The sequence below is a fragment of the Schistocerca piceifrons genome, chromosome 2 (genome assembly GCF_021461385.2).
Source record: "Schistocerca piceifrons isolate TAMUIC-IGC-003096 chromosome 2, iqSchPice1.1, whole genome shotgun sequence".
Lineage (NCBI taxonomy): Eukaryota > Metazoa > Arthropoda > Insecta > Orthoptera > Acrididae > Schistocerca > Schistocerca piceifrons.
The window spans coordinates 403,359,733-403,383,198 of record NC_060139.1 but is presented as its reverse complement, the minus strand read 5'-3'; the positions used below and the strand labels follow the sequence as shown (position 1 = coordinate 403,383,198).

Below are 23,466 nucleotides of genomic sequence, written 5' to 3'. Positions count from 1 at the left end.
GTCATTGCCACAGAATATGTATTCTTTCTTATGTCTATCAGAACATTGGCTTAAACCAGAACAAATACAGTACGATGTACCAGAAGGTTATAAACATGGAAACAGTTTTTGCAGATCTCAGTACCGTAATGGTGGTACTGTTGCCTTGTTTCAAATGAAATAGAGTGTAGAGAACTAGATCTTAGTTGGGCATGTGTAGAGAAACACTTTGAAATTACTGGGATAATATGTGATATAATGAAACTTATCATAGTAAGTATCTACCATTCCCCTGACTCAGATGATAAAACTTTTTTAGATAATTTAGACCGTGTACTCTGCTACATAACGAAATGGAAACAGTATGTAACTGTAATTGGGGGAGACTTTAATTCAAGCTTTGATGTAACATGTAACAAAACCAGTGCAAGTAAGTTACTGAATGTGCTAAGGCAGCACAACTTCCATCATGTAAATTCAGAACCAACAAGACTACAAGCGTGCTTGGATAATGCTTTTGTCAACTGTGCTCGTGATATGCACTCCACCAAGGTAAAGGAATTTGTTTTCTCAGACCACTCCATGTTAACAGTAGAGTTAAGACATTTTATGAAAGGGGATGAGAGCAAGGCTGCACAAAAGTTAACAAAATCTAATACCTTAATATTAACAAAACACAATCTCATAAAACTAACACACCAGCTGAGCATAACAAACTGGGACAAATTATTTCAAAACTGTGTTTCCAGTGCCCCAACAGTTTATGGAACATTCCACAATTACTTGACAGGTATTTTAAAAGCCCATCTTGCTCAAAAGAAATACCATAAAACAAGAAAGGGTAAATTTTGGTACACCAAAGAATTGGAGAATCTAAAAAATAAGCTACTGCTGTTGAAGCACCTTGCCAAAGTAAACAATTTTAATGAAATTAAGGATCTAAAAAAAACATTAAGAAACTGTATAAGAAAGAGCTGCAATTGGTGAAACAAAGATACAACACAAATTTCATAAAAAATAGTAAAAACCAATGCAAAACAACCTGGTCAGTAATTAATACTGTTAAAGGTGAAGTCAGAAACTTCGACAAGACAGTCCCAATACCAGCAGATACATTCAATAAATATTTTGTAAGCTGTGCTGGCGATATCAAAAAGCTGATCAGTAAACCCAATGTAACATGTATAGATTATCTTGAGAGAGCAAACCTAAATCATAATAGGGCCAGATCATCATTGAAACACTTCAAAGAGGTACGCCAACATGAAGTTCTTAAAATAGTCAAAGAAATGAAAAATTCATACAGTACAGATATTTTTAATATGTCAAACAATCTATTGAAAGAAATCATACATTACATTGCAGCACCATTAACATATTCTATAAACCTGTGTCTCATAGAAGGGTTTTTTCCTGATCCTCTCAAACTATCCAAGGTAACTCCAGTCTTTAAGAAGGGTGTCAAATCAGATACTGCAAACTACAGACCAATTTCAGTAATTCCAGCACTAGGAAAAGTCTTTGAAGGCATAATATATAAGCAGATGTATGAGTACCTAGAACTAAATGGTATGTTAAGTGCATCACAGTTTGGTTACAGAAAAGGAAGGTCAGCTATACATGCCATAGAGCTCTTAGTCAGAGACATTCTAGCAGCATTTGAGGACCATGCGCACACACAGGTAACCTTATGTGATCTGAGCAAAGCTTTTGACTGTGTTGACCATGCACTTCTGCTCTGTAAACTTGAGTACTATGGAATGTGCGATAAAAGTTTAAAACTCATCAAATCATACCTCAATAAAAGGACACAGGTGGTGATTTCAGGAAGTCATCTGTCAAACATACTCGAGGTTCAACACGGAGTGCCGCAGGGATCTAAATTGGGACCACGTCTTTTCCTTGTACACATAAATGACTTACCAGAAAATATAGATGTAAAGACATATATGTATGCAGATGACACAACTTTTCTATCTGTAAACCATGTACTTGATAACCTTGTAAGTGATATGAAATTGGCAAAAGAAAATGCAACATCATGGTTTAATGCCAATGGTCTGCTATTAAATGAGGAAAAGACCCAGAATATGTGGTTCAGTCTATCAAAGACTACAAAAATAGAAAAACAAAAGGCAAAGTTTTTAGGTATTGTACTTGACAACAGAGTAACATGGAACTCTCATGTTGATCACATAGTGGTTAGGTTGTTAAGAGTTATATATTTGTTGAAGAGACTGATGTGTTGTGTGACATTTGAGTACGAAAGGACAGCGTACTTTGCCTTTTTTCAATCTGTTTTAAGGTATGGGTTAATACTCTGGGGAAACAGCAGAAAAATAAATGAAATTATGGTGATCCAGAAGAAAGCAATCAGAGTAATGGCTAAGGTAGATAATAGAACACATTGTAAATCATTGTTCATTAAATATAGAATTTTAACAGTTATTAATTTATATATTCTTGACAGTGTTAACTACATACTTGCTGAACTACCTAATTTAAGTGTAACAAATGAAAGGCATGACTACTATACAAGAACATGTACTTCTCTGTTGTTGCCACAAAATAGATTAGCTAAAACTAACGATAGTCATAAGTATATGGCAATTAAAATATATAACAAATTGTCTAAAAATGGGTCAATCAAGCCTGACAAATTATTTAAAAACAATGTTCATAACTTCTTGTTAACTAATCCATTCTATTCATTAGAAGAATTTTTAGAAATGCCCAATATCAACTTAAATATGTAAAAATTTATTTTGTAAAATTAATAGGTTAAGTGAACTGATGAAGTCTATTGCATGTAATAATGCTGAATGACCAATAAAGAATCTGAATCTGAATCTGAACCATGATGGAGACGTAATGGATGGTGGATAGGTGACATTAGAAAACATGCAAGTGGAGTGTGGATGACAAACTTGACTATGCGCCAAAGCTCAGTTTTTTTAATCAAATTATTCCATAGCTATAACTTTCTTCTTTCTGATACTGACTTTATTTTCAAAATATAAAAAAAAAATATTGTAATTCTATGCAACATATTGGTTGTAGACAAGACATCCTTTAGTGACTGAAACTGTCATGGAAAACAGGTTTGTAATCCTGGCACTCTGATACAGCTCAGTTGGAGAGTATTCCAGTGTTATGTACTTTTGATTGAATAATGTTAGTCCTTTTTCTTTTAGCATCACATAATACAATTTCTGAGGAAAATGAGAAGTAGTCAAAGCCATGGCTTTCATGGTTGCTGGGGGTGTTCAGAAGATTAGCGGCATATGTGGATATGGCAAAGGAAATGTGAATAGGGACAAGTTTCGAGGGGGGGGGGGGGGGGGGGGGAGGGGGAAAGGGGCAATGCCTGGCTATGCTTAGTAACACCTTCTGTGTACTGAACAAGAGCTTGCTCACCACCAATAGACAGGGCATCTGCAGCAAACTACATTAATTATGTATAAATCATCTGAAATATAGTTTCAGACAGACCACTTTTATCAAAAGTAAATTGCTTTAATTCACCATTTAACCACCATAGACATATGTCGAGCAACAAACAAGGATGTAAGAGTTTCATTTATTATAAAAGATTGCTGTATACCTTTAAAATTGGCAACATTTTATTCACTAGTGAAACACAGATGCTATGACCTAAATATTAAGTTTTTTGCTGTTCTGTATTACCTACTCCACAAATGACAGACATAATTTTCTTCTAGCCATATGACACCTGCAATGCATGGAAAACAATGGTAGATGATAACCCTGATGCAAAAATTGAACAAACACTGTTTGAAGAGGGGCCATGGATGGAGGAAGTGATAGCTAACATTAGCAAGAGACTGGGTTTTCGTTATCAACTGAAATATGGTAAAATATCATTAATTCATTTCAATTTTTTTTAATAGCAACATACAAATTCAGATTACATAAATCACAACATTTTGTTACAGATGATATATCTACAATATATGACATGTGCCGGTATGACAAAGCATGGAATCTGGTTGCAGTTTCTCCTTGGTGTGCAGCATTTTCTGACAGTGAGTTAAAAGTAAGTACACTAATGACAATACAATACAATACAATACAATACAATGAGTATATCAATTATGGAACAACAGTTGATGCATACTTGTGCATGAAGTGATATACTCATAACAGGAAATGCTATACTATCTTTCTACAGATTTCAGAAATGCCACAAGGTCATAAAAATTCTGTGATGACAATATACAGAGATACATATAAGGAAAAGGGAAATAATTATAATCAAAGTACAAGAAGTAGACCCAATTAACAAGATATTCCATTTTAATATTTTTTCACTCCAAGCTATTAGTCTAGTATTCTGTTTAAAAACTAGTTACAGTGACTAAATTTATTAGCAGTACATTACAAATTATGGAACTTTAGATTCTACACAAATCCGGGATGGAATATAACAATATAATGAAACGTATAGTTATTGCTCACTATATAGCGGAGATGCTGAGTTGTAGAGAGGCACAACAAAAAGATCGTAGGAAAGTTAGCTTTTGGCCAACAAGGTCTTCCTCAAAAATAGGCCAAAATCACAAACACACACACACACACACACACACACACATGGCCACAATGTCTGATGGCAGCTGGGGCTGGAGGTGTGTGTGTGTGTGTGTGTGTGTGTGTGTGTGTGTGTGTGAGAGAGAGAGAGAGAGAGAGAGAGAGAGAGAGAGAGAGAGAGAGAGAGTGTTTTGTCTATTTTTGAGAGAGGCCTTGTTGGTCAAAAATTAACTTTTTGACAGTCTTTTTGTTATGCCTTTGTGCGACTCAGCATCTCCATTATATGGGGAGTAGCAACAATCCTTTTCATTATATTTTGAGATTCTACACATTTAGTTCAAGATTTTGTTTTATAAGACTAACCAAGGAAGATAATCTGCTCTTTTCATAGGTCTGTGGCAGTGCTGATAAATTACATGGAAATGCAGACATTACACTAAGTATGTGAAAAGTATGCAGGTGAAATGTAATATTCTAGCTTCACTACAGTGTCATTTCATGAAAGTAAACCAGTGGAAACTCCAGTTTGGAATATTAACAATATTATGAAAAGTATATATTGCTAAGCACTGTTGAGCTGCAGACAGGCACAGCTGAAGCCTTCTTCAGGAAAGGACACCTACACACACACACACACACACACACAAGTAAGTGCACCTCATGCATTGATGCATTGAGATATGGGAAGTCAACAATGGCTGGAAAAGTAGTGTATTGACCTTTTCATCATAAGGATAAGATGACATGGTGGCCAGTCAGCACCAGATGGTCCAGCAGGGTCAGAATGTGGAGCAATGGTAATTATCACATGTGTTTTATGGATTAAATGTGCTGTCAGTAGGCCACAGATCTCACACAAATGCAAAGTACTGGGGTCAGTTAATGATTTCAGTGTTTGTAACAAGCGTAATATATTAGAGTAAGACCTTAACACAAAATGAAGCATACTTTTGACTTGGTCAAATTACATGGTTAAAAAGCAGGTGATTAAGTCACCAAACAATCTGAAAAAGAAGTATGTTCTATAGTTTCTGTTCATGTCATCTCACCATTTACCAAAAGATGATTTTGGTGATGGGTCCAAACCAGTGGAAAGAGAGAGACAGAGCCCCAATAAATTTAAATTACAATAGTAATTGTTCACTTATGTAGGTATAAATGTACAATGTAGCACCAATTATTAAACTTTTAAAACTACCAAAAATTGATATTTAATGAAAGGAGTATGGATATTTTGTATTTAAATAAATAAATGCAAAATTTTAAAAGTACTTCATTCATGGAAATATACTTTTTTATTCCTCTTCTTGAAACAATATAAATTATTTGCCTTTAAATGAGTAGACAATACTATTCAGCTCTCATATATCATTGAAAAGGCTGAAAAAGTATACATACAAGGGCACTCCTAACTGGAGACTGAGTGATGTAAACATCAGTGACTTGTCAGTCAATTATCTGACATTAAGCAAAACCATTCAAACCTGGAGACTGAATAAGAAACAGTCATAGAGGTAATGTGGCTGCAGAGATCAGTTTCAGTTAGTTGTTTCATTCAACTGAAAATACTGACTGAACAAAAAAAAACAAAAAAAATCAACTTTCTAATCAGTAGTCCCATTGCATATCTTCTTGGCCCTTAACAATGATATCCAAGTAATTTATGCAGAATGGTGCAACTTAAAGTTTGAATAAGTCTGTAAAATTGCTGGTGCACTGGCTGCATCCAGAAATAAACACTTATACCTATATAACTAAAAAATCATATTTACCATCACCAAATTCTGTGATCAACACCAAATGGCAGTTGTTAATATATGTCTGACAAATCTCTCTGCAAAAAGCACACACACTGTTTCACCACAATAAAATATCTTCTAAGCAAAGAGAGGGTATGATTCCATCTCTAATTGAGTGAAGTGGCACAGTGATTAGCACACTGGACTTGCATTCAGGAAGATGATGGTTCAGATCCAAGTCCAGCCATTCCTTTGAAAAGGCATGACTGATTTCCTTCTCCTTCCTTAAAACAATCAAAACTTGTGCTCCATCTCTAATGACCTTGCTGTTGATGGGATGTTGAATCTAATCTTCCTTCCTTCCTTCTTCCATCTCTAAGAATTTATTACAGCTTTGAAATTATGACTCAGATGCAATTTACTTCTGACACAAATATCCACTAATAATTGCATTTTAACTTCGACTGTATCTATAAACAGGCCTGAAAAAATCATGGGGCTGCTAAGGGAAGGAAAGAGATGTGTAGTGATGAAGCACAAACCAATCTGGGGGCAAATAAATCTGACAATTCTTGACAAAGATCTTTTCAAAACTTGGAAGGGTATGGATCTGTCATATGTGATATGGACAACACAACACTATTTACCACATAATCTCTACATTCTGCTTTCATTTGGTTCTATGCTTATCATCATTTCTTAATATGCAATGTAATAAATAAATTATGTGCTGTCCCTGATGCCGGATTCCAAGGAGATGAAATCAGATGCATATTAGATACAGAGCATTTTCATTTTACCACTTGGCAGACATTGTGGATATGCCCAATTCTGTGACAGTAAATGCATTCAGTACAGTTATGATGGCAGCTATGCCAAGCACAAGTCTCAAAACATATTAGATACAATAGCAGCCTTGAAAAAGTAGGTGATTCTTAAGTAGAATCAGATGATAATGATTGTGATTGGGAAGTTTTGTGTGGTTTAAGAATTGTCCTTCTGTCACACAGAGGACCAAATCCACCTTGCATCAATGTTGACAGAGCTGCTGAGAACGAACCAGAATGTTATTGTGTCATACTCAATGCTGCAATCTGCCATCCATCCTGTGAATATTGCTCTGCAATTATGGGAACTTCATGTACTCTGACAAAATGACAAGGACAGCAAGCCCTTTCAAGTTATCAAACCAAGGTTTATAAGTCTGTAATGATAACTTATGACACTGTAGAAATTCTGAACTATTTATTACAACCTTTAACCGATATAGCTGAGAGGTCAGTATGTCTGACTACCATGGAGAGGACCCAGGTTCAATTCCTGGTACTGACAGGAATTTTGCACTGGTGGGAGGACAGTCACATGGTGCACTCAGCTTTCTGAGATCTCAGGTTTGAGATCTGGGAAGTCAACAACGGCTGGAAAAATAGTGTATTGACCCCTTGACCATACTGCATCAAGAGGATGTCATAAGGGATAAGATGACATGGTGGCCAGTCGGCACCAGATGGACCATCAGGACCAGAATGTAGAACGAGTGTAATTATGACATGTGTTCTATGGATGAAATGTGCTGCCAGTAAGCCACAAACTTCACACAAATGCAAAGAATTAGGTTCAGGTAATGATTTTAGTCTTTGTAACAAGCATAGTACATTATAGTAAGACTTGGTTAAGTTACATAAAAAGCTTGACCACAGTGTTATAAATGTCAGAGGTAGAACTTCCATTCCTGAACATTCATTGAAAGGAGTGAGTGCTAGCTGAGAAGAATGTTTGGTCACTGAGCTTTTTACTAACAAGAACAACATCCGATTTTGCTGTTGTCATTCTTACATATTTCACTGACTGTGCCAGCTGCTGATATTGCTGACTTCCCAGATACTGTATGAGTTGCATAAGTTCAGACTGCATACTCTACCAGCATAATTCATAAACTCTTGATGTCACTGCTGATGACATACAACATGTTGTTTATTTGGAGGATAGGATCACTCACAGAAACAATACACAAACATGTAGCAGGTCTTTTAATAAAATATTTGGCAGTCTTGGACACTGAGACAGCCAAGTCCATAGCAGTGACTGAGGTATTGTAATGTACATGGCCTGCAATAACATTAGGCACAGTTCCTGAGGAGAAGACACTTGAACTTGGAGCTGTAACAGGATTACCTTAGTAAAACTGGACTGTTATATCACTGGAAACAGTTAAAATGAAGTCCTTGGAAGCCCAACAGTAACAACTGACCATTGTGTCACCCTCAGCCCATAGGAGTCACAGGAGGTGGATAATGAGAAGCATATGGACATTACTCTGCTCTGCCGGCCACTGCCAATTTTCATGGCCAGAGCCACTACTTCTCAGTCAAGTAGCTCCTCAGATGACCTCACAAGGCTGAGTGGACTCTGCTTGGCAGGCCTTGTTGGTCACTCTTCCAAGTGCCAGCCAAGCCTGACAACATGTAACTTTGATGACCTGATGGAAACTGGTGTCACCACTGTAACAGGACCATTGGATTTGTAACTACTAAACCAGATAAAAAAAGAAACACAGTGTACTGGTGCAATGAATTTGGTATTGAACTCTATTGGCAATGTGAAACAAGACCTGGCAGACAGGTGGAACAGACATGTGACATTTTGTGGTCAGTTGTTTGCAGGGGACATAGATAGTCAGATGTTAAAAAGGAGATGGATCCATTCAACAATACAAGGGAAGGATGGATTTTCACTTACCATACGGTAAACATAATACATTAAGTGGCGGATAGGCACAATGAAAAGACACTTACATTTTAGCTTTTGGCCAAAGCCTTAATTGGAAAAGGAAACACATACACACACACATACACACACACACACACACACACACACACACACATTCATTCACACCAAGTAAGTGCACCTCACTAACACATTGCTGCCATCTCTGGCAGTTTGTACCAGAGTGCAACTGTCACATAGAATGGAAGCAGCAGACTGGAGGGGATAGGGAAGGGAAAGGTATAGGAGGGTATGGGTTGGGGGGGGGGGGGGGGGGAGAGAGAAGATCACTGTCTGGCAGAGTGTATGGGACTAGACTGCCAACAGATGCAGCATTGGGAGTTCCCTGTGTGGCAGGGAGATGGAGAAAGGGGGAGGGGTGAACAAGGAACAAAAAAGAGAGGAGTGGGGAAGGAAAAACATGTGTGGGTGCGTTTGCACACAAAAAGGATGGCAGATGAGAGTAGAGAGAAGGTGATAGGTCAGAGTGGGTGAAAACTGTTGGATGGAAGGTGTGGTGACACCATGTTACTGTAGGTTGTGACCAGGATAATTTTAGGAGCAGAGAATGTATTGTAAAGGTAACTCCCATCTGCACAGTTCAGAAAAGATGGTGCTGGAGGGGAAGATCCAGATGGCTTAGGTATTGAAATCAAGCATGTTGTGTTCAGCTGCATGTTGTGCACAGGGTGGTCTACTTTGCTCTTGGCTTCACTTTTGCAGTCACAATTCATCCTGCTGAACAGTTGGTTGATAGTCATATCAACATAAAAATCAGCACAATGATTGCAGCAGAGATGGCATACAACGTAGCCACTTTCACAGGTTGCCCAGCATCTGATAGGGCAGGATAAGCCAGTGACAGGACTGGAATAGGATGTGATTGCTGGACCACAAACTATCACCTAGCCTAAAGAAAAACCACATGGACTCCACAAGTAACCTTCTATCCAAGTAACTGCTTCCTGGTAGTGCATCCCTGACTTATCAAGGGGAGTTCTACAAATCTTCTCCCCATAACGAAGGTCCAGATAACTGCAGCCTAGGCCATCACAGAATCTACAAATCCTCTGTTTGAGACCCACCAGTCACCTCCTGACCAATGGAACCCAATCAGTTCCTGGAATGATACTGCAAATTGTGAGTTCCACTTGCACCCCATGAACTAGGCTGCAGTCTTCACTACTTCTTACAGCCGTCTGTAGAAATTGAGAATGGCCTCAGAACCCAAGCAATAGGGGTCACTACGACATCTTGAAGATGACTGAGCATTGTATGCTTGATAGCTGCAGGCTGGGTCTCCTCCAATTCTCAGATGAGCCCCCCTGGCAGACACACTGAGCAGACATTGCATTTCTTTCCAGCCCTGTGTGCTATTTTCCTAAGGGGCTCTCTAACATGCCATATAACATTAGAGTGCCCAGTACCTAGTACACCCCTTTCTCCATGTGCCTGCTCATACCCAGCTGAAAGAGTGGCCTCCTGTCCACACACAGTATGAATGGGCAAGGCTAGATGGCCAGTCCCCACATTCACTTTCTGCCTCAAACAATACAAATGCTTTACAACCGTCACTCAACTTATTTCAATTGTCAGTTATTCTCCAGGGTTCACTCTCGTATTATTTTTATTAAACAATATGTGTTTCAGTGTGGAAACTCCAAACAGAGAAACTTTATGTAAAGTTAATAACCAAACATCTTGCAGAAGCCTCTTCGAGAAACTAGGGATTCTCACACTCAGGCACCAAAACATTTACATCCTAAATGTAGTTCAGGTTAATAATAAGTTTCTATAGGAAACTGACAAACAAATTACTAAAAGTAAAAATAATTTTCGTATGGATCTGGAGCCCCTGTTCAAAAACCCACATCCCTTCGTCTTTCCCTCTCCTTCCCTCTTTCCTGATGAAGCAACCGTTTGTTGCGGAAGCTTGAATTTTGTGTGTATGTTTGTGTTTGTGTGTCTGTCGACCTGCCAGCACTTTCGTTTGGTAAGTCACATCATCTAGAGGGAAACATTCCACGTAGGAAAAATAGATCTAAAAACAAAGATGATGTGACTTACCAAATGAAAGTGCTGGCAGGTCGACAGACACACAAACATACACACAAAATTCAAGCTTTCGCAACAAACTGTTGCCTCATCAGGAAAGAGTGAAGGAGAGGGAAAGACGAAAGGATGTGGGTTTTAAGGGAGAGGGTAAGGAGTCATTCCAATCCCGGGAGCGGAAAGACTTACCTTAGGGGGAAAAAAGGACGGGTATACACTCGCACACACACACATATCCATCCACACATATACAGACACAAGCAGACATATGTAATATAGCAGACATATTTAAATATATCTGCTTGTGTCTGTATATGTGTGGATGGATATGTGTGTGTGTGCGAGTGTATATCCGTCCTTTTTTCCCCATAAGGTAAGTCTTTCCGCTCCCGGGATTGGAATGACTCCTTACCCTCTCCCTTAAAACCCACATCCTTTCGTCTTTCCCTCTCCTTCCCTCTTTCCTGATGAGGCAACAGTTTGTTGCGAAAGCTTGAATTTTGTGTGTATGTTTGTGTTTGTTTGTGTGTCTGTCGACCTGCCAGCACTTTCATTTGGTAAGTCACATCATCTTTGTTTTTAGATATATTTTTCCTACGTGGAATGTTTCCCTCTATTATAACCATATATATATAGACACACACACACACACACACACACACACACACACACACACACACACACACACACACACACACACACACACACACACACACACAGGGGGGGTGGGGTGGGTGGGTGGGGGTGGGGGGGTGGGGGAGAGGAATGTGTGGCAGAGTGTGCAGGACTAGACTGCCAACAGACGCAGTGTCAGGAGGCTGTGGGCTGTGGGGCAGTGAGATGGGGAAAGGGGGAAGGATGAACAGGGAGCAGAAAAAGATAGGAGTGTTGCCTGGTTGGGTGAGTCTCATTTCAAATTGTATCAAGTGGATGGACGTGTATGGGTATGGAGACAACCTCATGAATCCATGGACCCTGCATGTCAGCAGGGGACTGTTCAAGCTGGTGGAGGCTCTGTAATGGTGTTGGGCATATGCAGTTGGAGTGATATAGGACCCCTGATATGTCTAGGTAAAACTCTGAGACGTGACATGTATGTAAGCATCCTGTCTGATCAATGCATCTATTCATGCCCTTTGTACATTCCAGTGGACTCGGGCAATTCCAGCAGGACAGTGTGACATCCCACATGTCCAGAACTGCTACGGAGTGGCTACAGGAACCCTCTTCTGGGTTTAAACATTTTCGTTGGTCGGCAAACTCCCCAGAAATGAACATTAGTGAGCATATCTGGGATGCCTTGCAACGTGCTGTTCAGAAGAGATCTCCTCCCCCTCATACTCTTACAGATTTATGGACAGCCCTGCAGGAGTCATGGTATCAGTTACCTCCAGCACTACTTCAGACACTAGTCGAGTACATGCCACATCATGTTGCGGCACTTCTTCATGCTCATTGGGCCCTACACGATATTAAGCTGGTGCACCTGTTTCTTTGGCTCTTCAGTGTGTGTCTATAGATATGTTCAGAATAGTGCTTAGTACTCTGAAGCAAAATGGGATATTACAATTTCCTGTCTAATGTCCGCTGACAACTTAATGAAATATTGCTTGAGAGTACAAAGCACTATTCTGAATACATACACACACACACACACACATATACTATCTAACATGTAGGGCCCTCTGAGCAAGGAGAACGGCCACAACACAACATGACATGGACTTTGACTAAACTCTGAAGTAGTGCTGGAGGGAATTAACACTATGAATCCTTCAGGGCTGCCCATAAATCTGTAAGAGTATGAGGGGGTGGAGATCTCTTCTGAACAGCAAGTTGCAAGGCATCCCAGATATGCTCAATAATGTTCATGTGTATGGGAATTTTGGTAGCCAGCAGAAGAGTTTAAACTCAGAATGCACAAAGGGCATGAATAGATGCAGTGATCATACAGGATGCTTGCATACGTGTCACCTGTCAGAGCCATATCTAGACACATCAGGGGTCCTATATCACTCCAACTGCACATGCCCTACACCATTACATAGCCTCCACCAGCTTGAACAGTCCCCTGCTGACATGCAGGGTCCATGGATTCATGAGGTTGTCTCCATACTTGTACACATCCACCTGTTTGATACAATTTGAAAAGAGACTCATCCCACCATTCAACATGTTTCCAGTCATCAGCAGTCCAATTTTGGTGTTGAGGGGTCAAGGAGAGGAGTAAAGCTTTGTGTCATGCAGTCACCAAGGGTACATGAGCGAGCTAAGTCAGCGGCTGGCGCGCTGCCAAGATGATGTAGCGCCACCTTATCGGCGGGGTCAAGGGTCAAGCGCTCAGAGAGATGACGTAACATGCTGTTGCATACTCTATGTCGACAGATTCTAGATGTACCCTTGTCCGTTTTTAAGCTACGCTAGAGATCACTTTATTTGTGAAAATACATTGTACAATCTCCCACAAATTTAACATATTCACAAGTACCTTTACCTTTGATCCAAATAAATACAGTTTCATTAACAGATATCTTACGTCTACTACATGTATACAAAGAAAAGGGTGAGGGTGACATATATGATGATTTGCCAAAGGCTTTATTTGCATTTTCAACAACATGGTATGTGCGGTAAGCTATGATGTCACGATCGATGAAACTTTCCAGTCCTGATACATTGGGTACGCCTGTACCACCACGTACAATTGCGGCTGTTAACCAGCCATTACCATGCGAAAATGTATCATTCAGATCAATACTAAAGTTCAATCTACATCCACAGAAGACAGCGGGTCCATCCAGTAGAGAGTGTGCAGCGACAGATTTGATAGTATTCTTTTTCTTGTCGGCAGCAGATGTGGTCATTTCAACGTCTTCAATTGTTTTATATATTGTCTGTCTTGCACGATGACGGTATCTTCTGTAAGGCATCTTGGCAGCTGTACGCTAAGTCAGCGGCTGGCGCGCTGCCAAGATGACGTAGCGCCACCTTATCGGCGGGGTCAAGGGTCAAGCGCTCAGAGAGATGACGTAACATGCTGTTGCATACTCTATGTCGACAGATTCTAGATGTACCCTTGTCCGTTTTTAAGCTACGCTACAGATCGCTTTATTTGTGAAAATACATTGTACAATCTCCCACAAATTTAACATATTCACAAGTACCTTTACCTTTGATCCAAATAAATACAGTTTCATTAACAGATATCTTACGTCTACTATGTGTATACAAAGAAAAGGGTGAGGGTGACATATATGATGATTTGCCAAAGTCTTTATTTGGATTTTCAACAACATGGTATGTGCGGTAAGCTATGACGTCACGATCGATGAAACTTTCCAGTCCTGATACATTGGGTACACCTGTACCACCTCGTACAATTTCAACTGTTAACCAGCCATTACCATGCGAAAATGTATCATTCAGATCAATACTAAAGTTCAATCTACATCCACAGAAGACAGTGGGTCCATCCAGTAGAGAGTGTGCAGCGACAGATTTGATAGTATTATTTTTCTTGTCGGCAGCAGATGTAGTCATTTCAACATCTTCAATTGTTTTATATATTGTCTGTCTTGCACGACGACGGTATCTTCTGTAAGGCATCATTAACAGATATCTTACGTCTACTACGTGTATACAAAGAAAAGGGTGAGGGTGACATATATGATGATTTGCCAAAGTCTTTATTTGCATTTTCAACAACATGGTATGTGCGGTAAGCTATGACGTCACGATCGATGAAACTTTCCAGTCCTGATACATTGGGTACGCCTGTACCACCTCGTACAATTGCGACTGTTAACCAGCCATTACCATGCGAAAATGTATCATTCAGATCAATACTAAAGTTCAATCTACATCCACAGAAGACAGCGGGTCCATCCAGTAGAGAGTTGCAGCGACAGATTTTATAGTATTATTTTTCTTGTCGGCAGCAGATGTGGTCATTTCAACGTCTTCAATTGTTTTATATATTGTCTGTCTTGCACGACGATGGTATCTTCTGTAAGGCATCTTGGCAGCTGTACACTAAGTCAGCGGCTGGCGCGCTGCCAAGATGACGTAGCGCCGCCTTATCGGCGGGGTCAAGGGTCAAGCGCTCAGAGAGATGACGTAACATGCTGTTGCATACTCTATGTCGACAGATTCTAGATGTACCCTTGTCCGTTTTTAAGCTACGCTACAGATCGCTTTATTTGTGAAAATACATTGTACAATCTCCCACAAATTTAACATATTCACAAGTACCTTTACGTTTGATCCAAATAAATACAGTTTCATTAACAGATATCTTACGTCTACTATGTGTATACAAGGAAAAGGGTGAGGGTGACATATATGATGATTTGCCAAAGTCTTTATTTGCATTTTCAACAACATGGTATGTGACGTAGCGCCGCCTTATCGGCGGGGTCAAGGGTCAAGCGCTCAGAGAGATGACGTAACATGCTGTTGCATACTCTATGTCGACAGATTCTAGATGTACCCTTGTCCGTTTTTAAGCTACGCTACAGATCACTTTATTTGTGAAAATACATTGTACAATCTCCCACAAATTTAACATATTCACAAGTACCTTTACCTTTGATCCACATGGTATGTGCGGTAAGCTGTGACGTCACGATCGATGAAACTTTCCAGTCCTGATACATTGGGTACGCCTGTACCACCTCGTACAATTGCGACTGTTAACCAGCCATTACCATGCGAAAATGTATCATTCAGATCAATACTAAAGTTCAATCTACATCCACAGAAGACAGCGGGTCCATCCAGTAGAGAGTTGCAGCGACAGATTTGATAGTATTATTTTTCTTGTCGGCAGCAGATGTGGTCATTTCAACGTCTTCAATTGTTTTATATATTGTCTGTCTTGCACGACGACGGTATCTTCTGTAAGGCATCTTGGCAGCTGTACACTAAGTCAGCGGCTGGCGCGCTGTCAAGATGACGTAGCGCCGCCTTATCGGCGGGGTCAAGGGTCAAGCGCTCAGAGAGATAACGTAACATGCTGTTGCATACTCTATGTCGACAGATTCTAGATGTACCCTTGTCCGTTTTTAAGCTACGCTACAGATCACTTTATTTGTGAAAATACATTGTACAATCTCCCACAAATTTAACATATTCACAAGTACCTTTACCTTTGATCCACATGGTATGTGCGGTAAGCTATGACGTCACGATCGATGAAACTTTCCAGTCCTGATACATTAGGTATGCCTGTACCACCTCGTACAATTGCGACTGTTAACCAGCCATTACCATGCGAAAATGTATCATTCAGATCAATACTAAAGTTCAATCTACATCCACAGAAGACAGCGGGTCCATCCAGTAGAGAGTGTGCAGCGACAGATTTGATAGTATTCTTTTTCTTGTCGGCAGCAGATGTGGTCATTTCAACGTCTTCAATTGTTTTATATATTGTCTGTCTTGCACGACGATGTTAAAACAATTGAAGACGTTGAAATGACCACATCTGCTGCCGACAAGAAAAAGAATACTATCAAATCTGGCGCTGCACACTCTCTACTGGATGGACCCGCTGTCTTCTGTGGATGTAGATTGAACTTTAGTATTGATCTGAATGATACATTTTCGCATGGTAATGGCTGGTTAACAGTCGCAATTGTACGAGGTGGTACGGGTGTACCCAATGTATCAGGACTGGAAAGTTTCATCGATCGTGACGTCATAGCTTAGCGCACATACCATGTTGTTGAAAATGCAAATAAAGACTTTGGCAAATCATCATATATGTCACCCTCACCCTTTTCTTTGTATACACGTAGTAGACGTAAGATATCTGTTAATGAAACTGTATTTATTTGGATCAAAGGTAAAGGTACTTGTGAATATGTTAAATTTGTGGGAGATTGTACAATGAGGTGTTGAGGGGTCAAGGCGAGGAGTAAAGCTTTGTGTCATGCAGTCACCAAGGGTACATGAGCGAGCCGTAGGCTCCAAAAGCCTATATCGATGATGTTTTGTTGAATAGTTCACATGCTACCATTTTTTTATGGTCTAGAATTGAAATTTGCAGCAATTTGCAGAAGGGTTGCACTTCTGTCATGTTGAATAATTCCATTCAGTCGTCATTGGTCCTATTCTTGCAGGATCTTTAGCTGCAACAATGTCGCAGATTTGATGTTTTACTGGACTCCTGATATCCATGGTACACTCGTGAAATGGTCATATGGGAAAATCCCCACTTCATCACTACCTCAGAGATGCTGTGGTCCATCACTCTTGTGCCAACTGTAACACTCATAAACTCACTTAAATCTTGATATCCTGCCATTGTAGCAGCAGTAACTGATCTAAGAACTGTGCCAGACACTTGTTGTCTTATATAGACTTTGCTGACCACAGCACTGAATTCTACTCCTCCCAAACAGGCCATGAAGGTCCAACAGTACCAACTGGCTGCCATGTCATCCTCAGCCCCTAGACATCACTGGATGTGGATGTGGAGGGACATGTGGTCAGCACGCTGCTCTCTTGGCCGTATTTCAGTTTCTGAGACCAGAGCTGCTACTTCTCAATCAAGTACCTCCTCAATTTTGCCTCACAAGGGCTGTGTGCAAGGTGCTCGCCAACAATGCTTGGCAGACCAGATGGTCACCCATCCAAGTGCTAGCCCAGCCCAACAGCGCTTACCTTTGGTGATCTGACGGGAACCGGTATTACCACCGTGGCTAGGATGTTGGTAGTGCTGTATTCTGCCTATTTACATATCTCTGTATTTGAATACGCATTCCTATACCAGTCTTGTTGGCACTTCAGTGAGTAATTCACTGTATTCTATGAAGTCTGTGAGGTTGCACAAATACTTACTGTTGTTGTTGTGTTCTTCAGTCCAAAGAATGGTTTGATGCAGCTCTCCATGCTACTCCAGCCTATGGAAGCCTCTCCATCTCTGAATAGCTACTGCAACCTACATCCTTTTGAATCTGCTTATCTCTTGGTCTCTCTCTACAATTTTTACCTGACACTTCCCTCCAGTAACAGATTGGTGCTCCCTTGATGTCTCAGAATATGTCCTATCAACTGATCCCTTCTTTTATTCAAGTTATGCCACAAAATCCTTGTCTCCCCAGTTCTATTCAGTACCTGTTTACTGTCAGTGTTTCACTTGGATACATGGCTACACTTCAGATGAATACCTTCAGAAAAGACTTGACATGGTTAAACCATGTTACAAAGTTTATTGTGAAATTCTAAGCAAAGTCATCTGTTCATCAAAGTGTACTTTCAAGAAAGAGTAAATTCCTCTGGTAACAAGATGAGGACAATTTGGAAAATAGCAAAGAGTGAGACAAGAAAAATGAATCATGAAGATGACATTTCTTTAAAGACAGACAATGGAATGATCAAGGATAGCACCAAAATTAGAAAAATGAGGTGGGTAGGTTTTGTTTGTCTGTCTGTCTGCCCATCTGTTAAGACCCCTTTTTCTCAGGAAAGGTTGTTGTACCAAGTTGGAATTTATATTGCACAAAGTCTACAGCCCCTTGGTGGAGTAAAAAATGTAAGCTTCTACATCAGTGCTATCAAAATGTTTGGTCGTCTGTGTCACATATTTTGATATCTTATCAGCATTGATATTGATAACAGGCAAAATTGTAAAATTCTCATTCTATCTACAAACATAATAAAGTTTGTATGGAACCCTTGGTGCAAGAATTCTACTTGTACTTATCCAGATTTTTATTTATTTATGCATGTTCCATAAAGTTATGAGCATGCTGTGGATGTCAAACATGTCCAGATTATGTTTACATATATTTATATGCATATTCAATTACAATTTACTACTCAACAGAACTATAAACAGATGCTTCACTATTACAAATAAAAAAATGAGTTTTATCTTCACACTGCAATGATGGCATCATCAGAATAGTTTGACAAAACTATTGTTATCACACAGCTGGGCAATCAGTTCAGCAATACATACATAATAAAAATATACAGTATGTTTCACAATTCCTATTACAGGCTACTAGGGCTGTATGCAGGACATAATAGATAAAGTTTTGATCAGGAACCGGTGTCCAGAAATGTACCACTGGGATGGAAAATAAGTTTGAAGTTTGGATCACTTTCAGATCCACCACTTCACAGGTCACACAAAAACTGAAAAGAGGGTACCATCATCAGTCTCTTTTGGCATTACGACATCACATACCACTTTTGTCTGACCACAGCAACAGCTGTGAGAAACTGGCATGTTTGCAATGAGGAGGGTTGATTGTGGTACTCCATCAATGAGTCGCACTCGCAGCTTTGAAGAAGATGTCCTACATCATGTTGAAGAGAACCCAATGATGAATACTTAAAGCTTTTTTCATGCCATGGGCTGCTGTAGAGCACACAGGTCAGAGATTATTGTTCCCACTTTCTGAATATCATGAAGCAGGATATTTTTAATTGATTTAGTCTACAAACATATTTTACATCCAAATGGTGCATTTCTGTACATGGGTTCCTTATCAAAACTTAATAATACTAAGTTCACTCCACAACCCTTAGAGGCCTGTCACGGCAACAGTGAAACATTCTCTATATTTGCACGGCACAGTAACTGAAAGAAAATAAGCTCATCTACATAAAATATGGTACCTCTATTGACATTTGATAATCATAAATCTATTTAACCATATCTTTTCTTTTGTAAGTCACCATATAGAGGAGACGTTGAGCCACAGACAGGCAATACAGAAAGACTGCTAAACATGTGAGATGTGAACTTTCAGCAAAAAGGCCTTCTTCTAAAATGGATAACATACACACAAGCACAACTCACACACTCGTGACCACAGTCTGTGACCGTGATCTTTGTAAGCTTTCATTTACAAAATCCTCAGTAGAATAGGAAGATATATTCAAGAACAATTGGCATAGTTTAGTTGTGAATGTAAATTTTCTATTTCTTAACTTTTTAAGCTCAGTAGAAAGAAAGCTTAACATATTTGTTCTGGCATGCGAAGCATCTCTCTGCACCAAGAACAGAATTTTATGTTGGTAATATATGTCATTATTATGTTTGGTGTCACACATGTAGACTGTTGAGTTGCTTTCAAAAAGAGTAGTGTTCTTTATAATGAAGTGTGCCAGAGAAACAATGTATTGAGAAACAATTATATGAATTTTTGTCTGACTAGACAATTTGTGACAGGTATGATCTTGGACTTACATTATACAGGGTGGTCCATTGATAGTGATCAGGCCAAATATCTCATAAAATAAGCATCAAACGAAAAAACTACTAAGAATGAAACTCATCTAGCTTGAAGGGGGAAACCAGATGGTGCTACGGTTGCCCCGCTAGATGGCGCTGCCATAGGTCAAATGGACATCAACTGCATTTTTTTAAATAGGAACCCCCATTTTTTATTACATATTCATGTAGTACGTAAAGAAATATGAATGTTTTAGCTGGACCACTTTTTTCGCTTTGTGATAGATGGCGCTGTAATAGTCACAAACATATAAGTACGTGGTATCATGTAACATTCCACTAGTGCAGACGGTATTTGCTTCAATATACATTATCTGTGTCAAAATGGACCGTTTACCAATTGTGGAAAAGGTCGATATCAGGTTGATGTATGGCTATTGTGATCAAAATGCACAATGGGCGTGTGCTATGTATGCTGCTCGGTATCCCGGACGACATCATCTAAGTGTCCAGACTGTTCGCCAGATAGTTATGTTATTTAAGGAAACAGGAAGTGTTCAGCCACATGTGAAACATTAACCATGACCTGCAACAAATGATGATGCCCAAGTAGGTGTTTTAGCTGCCGTCACAGCTAATCCGCACATCAGCAGCAGACAAATTGCGTGAGAATTGGGAATCTCAAAAACATCAGTGTTGAGAATGCTACATCAACATTGATTGTGCCCATACCATATTTCTATGCACCAGGAATTGTATGGTGATGACTTTGAACATCATGTACAGTCCTGCCGCTGGGCACAAGAGAAATTACGAGACGATGACAGATTTTTTGTATGCGTTCTATTTAGCAACGAAGCGTCATTCACCAACAGCGGTAATGTAAACCGGCATAGTATGCAGTATTGAGCAACGGAAATTCCATGATGGCTGCTACAAGTGGAACATCAGTGACCTTGGCGGGTTAATATATGGTGCAGCATTATGGGAGGAAGGATAATTGGCCCCCATTTTATCGATGGCAATCTAAATAGTGCAATGTATTCTGATTTCCTACATAATGTTCTACCGATGTTATTACAAGATGTTTCACTGCATGATAGAATGACAATGTATTTCCAACATGATGGATGTCCGGCACATAGGTCATGTGAGGTTGAAGCGGTATTGAATAGCATATTTCATGACAGGTGGATTGGTCATCGAAGCACCATACCATGGCCTGCACATTCACCAGATCTGATGTCCCCAGATTTCTTTCTGTGGGGGAAGTTGAAGGATATTTGCTATTGTGAGCCACTGACAATGCCTGACAACATGCGTCAGTGCATTGTCAATGCGTGTGCGAACATTACGGAAGCCGAACTACTCGCTGTTGAGAGAAATGTCGTTACACGTATTGCCAAATGTATTGAGGTTGACTGACATCGTTTTGAGCATTTATTGAATGCTGTAACAGCATGCGTTCTCAGAAATGATAAGTTCACAAAGGTACATGTATCAGAACAATCGAAATAAAATGTTCAAACATACCTACATTCTGTATTTTAATTTAAAAAACCTACTGTTAGTCTAAAATTGTGAGCCATATGTTTGTGACTATTACAGTGCCATTTATCACAAAGCAACAAAAGTGGTCCAACTAAAACATTCATATTTCTTTATGTACTACACGAATATGTAATAAAAATGGGGGTTCCTATTTAAAAAAATTCAGTTGATATCTGTTTGACCTATGGCAGCACCATCTAGTGGGCCAACCATAGCGCCATTTGGTTTCCCCCTTCAAGCTAGATAAATTTTGTTCTTTCTAGTTTTTACATTTGACACTTAATTCATGAGATATATAGCCCAGTCACGATCAATGGACCACCCTGTATATGTTTCTAATCAGTCTTTTCTGAGCAATTAAGATATTTGTTGCAGGAGAAATGTAGCACCAGAAGATTGATTGATTTTTTTATACATCTCATTTGATTCAGTTATGTCCAGAGCATATACTTGTATATAGGACAGGTTGACTTAATTGTTCTTAAAATATTCAGCCTACATACTACGGTATAACAAATCAAATTGGCAAATATGGTACTAATATTGCACACATTTTTCTCTTAAGTTTTATTTAGGTCTTAAGTCATTTAATTACAAGACAGACATACAAAACCATATGATGCATGCAGTATGTTCAGGTGATTACAATACATACAAACAGGTAACAAAAACATTCCTCCTTGTTTATGTGAGTACTTCTCTGCACTATAAAATTCTTTTTCCGTCAAATTATCATTAAGAAGTTTCTATGATGACATTTCACTCATACTATCCTGTAGAATTTTAGGGAGACATTTTATGATTTGTACACTTGAGGACTTTTTTCAACAGCACTGTTCGTGTGGTTGACTTCTCAGTTGATCTTCATTTCTTGTATCATGTGACTGAACATCTGCATTTTCCTTGTAATTTAATACCTTTGATTAATGAAATTATTGTTTTGTATGTGTACATGGATGGAAATGTCAATATTTTTTGATTATGGAAGGCAGTTCTGGATGATTCAGTTTATTTTTATTCAGAACAGTTCGAAATGTTTTTGTATTATTGCTGCCAAACAGTTATTCCATAATGTAAAGATGGTTCAAAAAGAGCATTGAACAATCTACATGTTGTTGTTGTGGTCTTCAGTCCTGAGACTGGTTTGATGCAGCTCTCCATGGTACTCTATCCCGCGCAAGCTTCTTCATCTCCCAGTACCTACTGCAACCTACATCCTTCTGAATCTGCTTGGTGTATTCATCTCTTGGTCTCCCTCTACAATTTTCACCCTCCACGCTTCCCTCCAATACTAAATTAGTGATCCCTTGATGCCTCAGAACATGTCCTACCAACCGATCCCTTCTTCTAGTCAAGTTGTGCCACAAACTTCTCTTCTCGCCAATCCTATTCAACACCTCCTCATTAGTTATGTGATCTACCCATCTAATCTTCAGCATTCTTGTGTAGCACCACATTTCGAAAGCTTCTATTCTCTTCTTGTCCAAACTATTTATCGTCTATGTTTCACTTCCATACGTGGCTACACTCCATACAAATACTTTCAGAAACGACTTCCTGACATTTAATTCTATACTCAATGTTAACAAATTTCTCTTCTTCAGAAACGCTTTCCTTCCCATTGCCAGTCTACATTTTATA

The 23,466-nt window shown here is 39.4% G+C and overlaps 1 protein-coding gene across 2 annotated transcripts in view; it reads left to right on the top strand.

The window, feature by feature from the left end:
- The window catches only part of LOC124776696 (multiple inositol polyphosphate phosphatase 1), a 306,445-nt gene that overhangs the window by 250,922 nt on the left and 32,057 nt on the right, over window positions 1-23,466 (top strand). For both annotated transcript variants that reach the window (XM_047251799.1, XM_047251800.1), the window contains exons 6-7: window positions 3,702-3,852; window positions 3,936-4,036. In XM_047251799.1, coding sequence (XP_047107755.1) covers window positions 3,702-3,852; window positions 3,936-4,036 — 252 coding nt within the window. The remainder of the gene's footprint in view (window positions 1-3,701; window positions 3,853-3,935; window positions 4,037-23,466) is intronic.